Genomic DNA, 2,965 nt, shown 5'->3' on the forward strand with positions numbered 1-2,965 from the left:
TTAAAAATAAAATATAAAAACAAAGACATCTGTCGACAGAAGGGCAAAGCTCACGTTGCTAATTTTAAAATTGCGTCGATAAAACAGTAGTCTATGTTGCTTTTGACAGTTGTCAGCGCTCACGTGTTTGTGGTTATACAAAATACAAAATTTAACTAAAACATTGTCAAAATGGAACAATCGTCTTTGAGTGAAATAAAATTGCAATTTAACAATGAGGTAAATATAAACAAATATTCATAACGTGTTTGATATATTTATAACACATTTTATCTAAATATAGGTTATTAAAATGCAGCCGTTCATTCTACAAGCTAAAACCCAAACCATAAATGGTTTGTCAAAGAAAATTAAATTGCTTAAAAATAAAAAAGGCACAGATGAACAAAAAGAGAAAAACAAACGCAAAGCCGAATCTTTAGTCTCTGAAATTATGCTTATTAAGGTTATTATTGTTTTTTTAATCATATAAACAAGTTATATCATCTAATCTGATTTGTTTACATTTTTCAGGCAATAAAACGCAACGATTTAGGCAGATTTGCTATATGTAATATCGAAACCGTTGATAAAATCATTAATACTCCGATTCTATCCAAGGAAAGAGCCATGGCTCGAGTATTGTGTCATAAATCAATCAAAAAGAGATTTTTAGACTTGAAAATTAAGCACAGCGATGTTCCTACTGCCAGATTACTAGAACAAGATCCGAAAAAGGTCAAAAAAAGGAAGCGAAAGGAACATTTGAAAAAGAAGATGAACGATCCTAAAGCACAAGAAAATAAACAGAGCGAAAATGATCTATCAAAATCTTTAGATGATGATGATGAAAGTGATTGCTCTGATAATGAAGATGTTGAGCAAATTGGAAGCATTTTAAGATTGCATAAAAAAGATAAAATTCCAAAGAGAATTATTTCAACATCCAGCTTTAAAGTTGAAAGCGTTAAAATAGATAATGATGAATCAAATTCTCCAATATTGGAATGCGAGAAAGATGGTTTAAATAAGAAAAGGAAATATAGTGTTTCTGATGAAAGTTCTTTAGAAGAAGATATACATGAAAATGAATCATCTCAATCTGAAGATATAAGTGAAGATGAATCATCTAAATATGAAGATATAAATGAAGATGCATCATCTCAAGAAGACGATAGAGAATCTGTAGTGTTCGAAAGCCCTAAGCTGAAACCTATCAAATCAGTAAAACAAGATCTAAATTCAACAAAAGACTCGATTGTTAGTAAAGAAAGATTGCTTAAAAAAAAAAAAGAATTTGTTCCTGTAAAGAATTTGATTGATTCGAACGAGCTACCTTCCGATTTTCCAGTAGAGAAAAGAGTCGATTCATTCTTCATGACTGACGCTGGAAGCAATTACATGACAATGGCAATTCCGCGGCCTGCCGATAAACTCGTTAAAGACGACGATGAAAAATCTTACGGTATGACTAGAAACCGCAAGATGAGAAGAGCAGCATTATTTGGAAATGACGTAATACTAACTAATAAGTTTAATAAAAAGAAAAGGTATGAAGATAGCGGTAGATTTGATAGAAGTAGAAATGAAGACAATGTCAGATTTGATAGAAGTAAAAATGAAGATAATGGCAGATTCACAAATCAAAAAAGTAGAAACGGTTCTAGCGACAATATGAACATTAGTTATAAAACACAAAACAGGATGGATCTTAAAGACGATGTTAATAAAACTTCACTGCCAGAATCTAAAGTAGAAAAGCTCCATCCTTCGTGGCAAGCAAAAAAACAACAATCTACTATTTTACCATTTCAAGGCAATAAAATTGTATTTGATTGATTTAATTATTGTTTTTACAAATTTCTAATGTATTTTTTTACATTAAATATCATTAAAAATATGTGTCTATTTTGAATCTATATACCTGTGATTTTAGTTATTTTCAATGCTTTTAATAATTACTCTTGATCCATCAATAGAGGACGAGGCACCGCCGGCCGTAGTTGTCCAGCTGAGGTTCACTAAAAGAATATGCTGTCCTCCACTGCCGTCACGTCAGTGTTACAAAGTTAATTAATATTATTCAGTTTATAATTACATATTAAGAAACTATATGTGGACATCTATTGCGCTCCTTGGTGTGGAAGTGGTAAGATGAGACAATCTCGGTAACCAGACAATTGAGCACACAACGGTTGAATACAGAGACAATTGCACATAGTAACAAATGTACACATAGACTAAACACACCGGCAATTGAATTCAAATCGCAAAAACGTTTGAAATTATATAAATAAAATCAATTATAAAGTATTCATTTGAATAATTTAATCATAATGAGATCCTCTAACCTCTTTAATTTTAGTTTTAAATATTAAGTTTTGTTTAATATTACTAATATTCACGGAACATTACTTCAAGAAGTCTTAATTTATAGCACATAAATCATTCTTATAGGGAAATGGAGTATTCTTGATGAGTTGAAAAAAGATTATTACAAATAATTTATGATATGATACTATTATTTTTTGGTGCTCCCCTTTCCCACAAACTTAAAGTGAAGAACTGCTGAAAAATAACTCTAGATATACGTATATATTATGAAATGGACCTTATTTATCCACAAAGTGAAATGTTTTCGCCAAAACGATTCTAGATTGTGGTTTTAATATTCAAAGTGTATTTTTTATACTTCAACCTTCATATAAAATAAATATATAGATTTTTCATATAATTATATTTACTAAGCAACAAAATATTTCTAGTGTTTAGGGTCTCTAAAAGTATAATCTACTGATCTGCTCTTGTATTTTAAAATATGCAGAGACACAATGTCCAGAAATTGTTTCTTAGTAGTTTTGCAAAAACTAAAGTGTATCTGATTTGCCAACAAATGACGTTAAAAAATGAATGTAAAAATTTGCGTATTTTCAATTAGATATTAAAATTTATTTTATGATAAAATAATATGGTCACTATTAATGCG

General features: G+C 29.7%; 1 protein-coding gene across 1 annotated transcript; it reads left to right on the plus strand.

The window, feature by feature from the left end:
* Positions 1-77: 77 nt before the first annotated feature.
* Positions 78-1,877, plus strand: Rlb1 (lysine-rich basic protein Rlb1). The gene is made up of 3 exons (XM_088184687.1): positions 78-219; positions 284-445; positions 514-1,877. Exons 1-3 carry the CDS (start codon positions 172-174, stop codon positions 1,816-1,818), a joined length of 1,515 nt encoding a protein of 504 aa, XP_088040813.1. The 5' UTR covers positions 78-171; the 3' UTR covers positions 1,819-1,877.
* Positions 1,878-2,965: the final 1,088 nt, after the last annotated feature.

Source organism: Plectrocnemia conspersa, unplaced genomic scaffold, assembly GCF_051122295.1.
Source record: "Plectrocnemia conspersa isolate PC_06_02 unplaced genomic scaffold, ASM5112229v1 ptg000004l, whole genome shotgun sequence".
Classification (NCBI taxonomy): domain Eukaryota; kingdom Metazoa; phylum Arthropoda; class Insecta; order Trichoptera; family Polycentropodidae; genus Plectrocnemia; species Plectrocnemia conspersa.

Coding starts and splice junctions, on each gene's coding strand:
- Rlb1 (XM_088184687.1), top strand. CDS start 172: ATGGAACAATCGTCTTTGAGTGAAATAAAATTGCAATTTAACAATGAG. Junction 220..283: donor AATTGCAATTTAACAATGAG/GTAAATATAAAC, acceptor ATCTAAATATAG/GTTATTAAAATGCAGCCGTT. Junction 446..513: donor CTGAAATTATGCTTATTAAG/GTTATTATTGTT, acceptor TACATTTTTCAG/GCAATAAAACGCAACGATTT.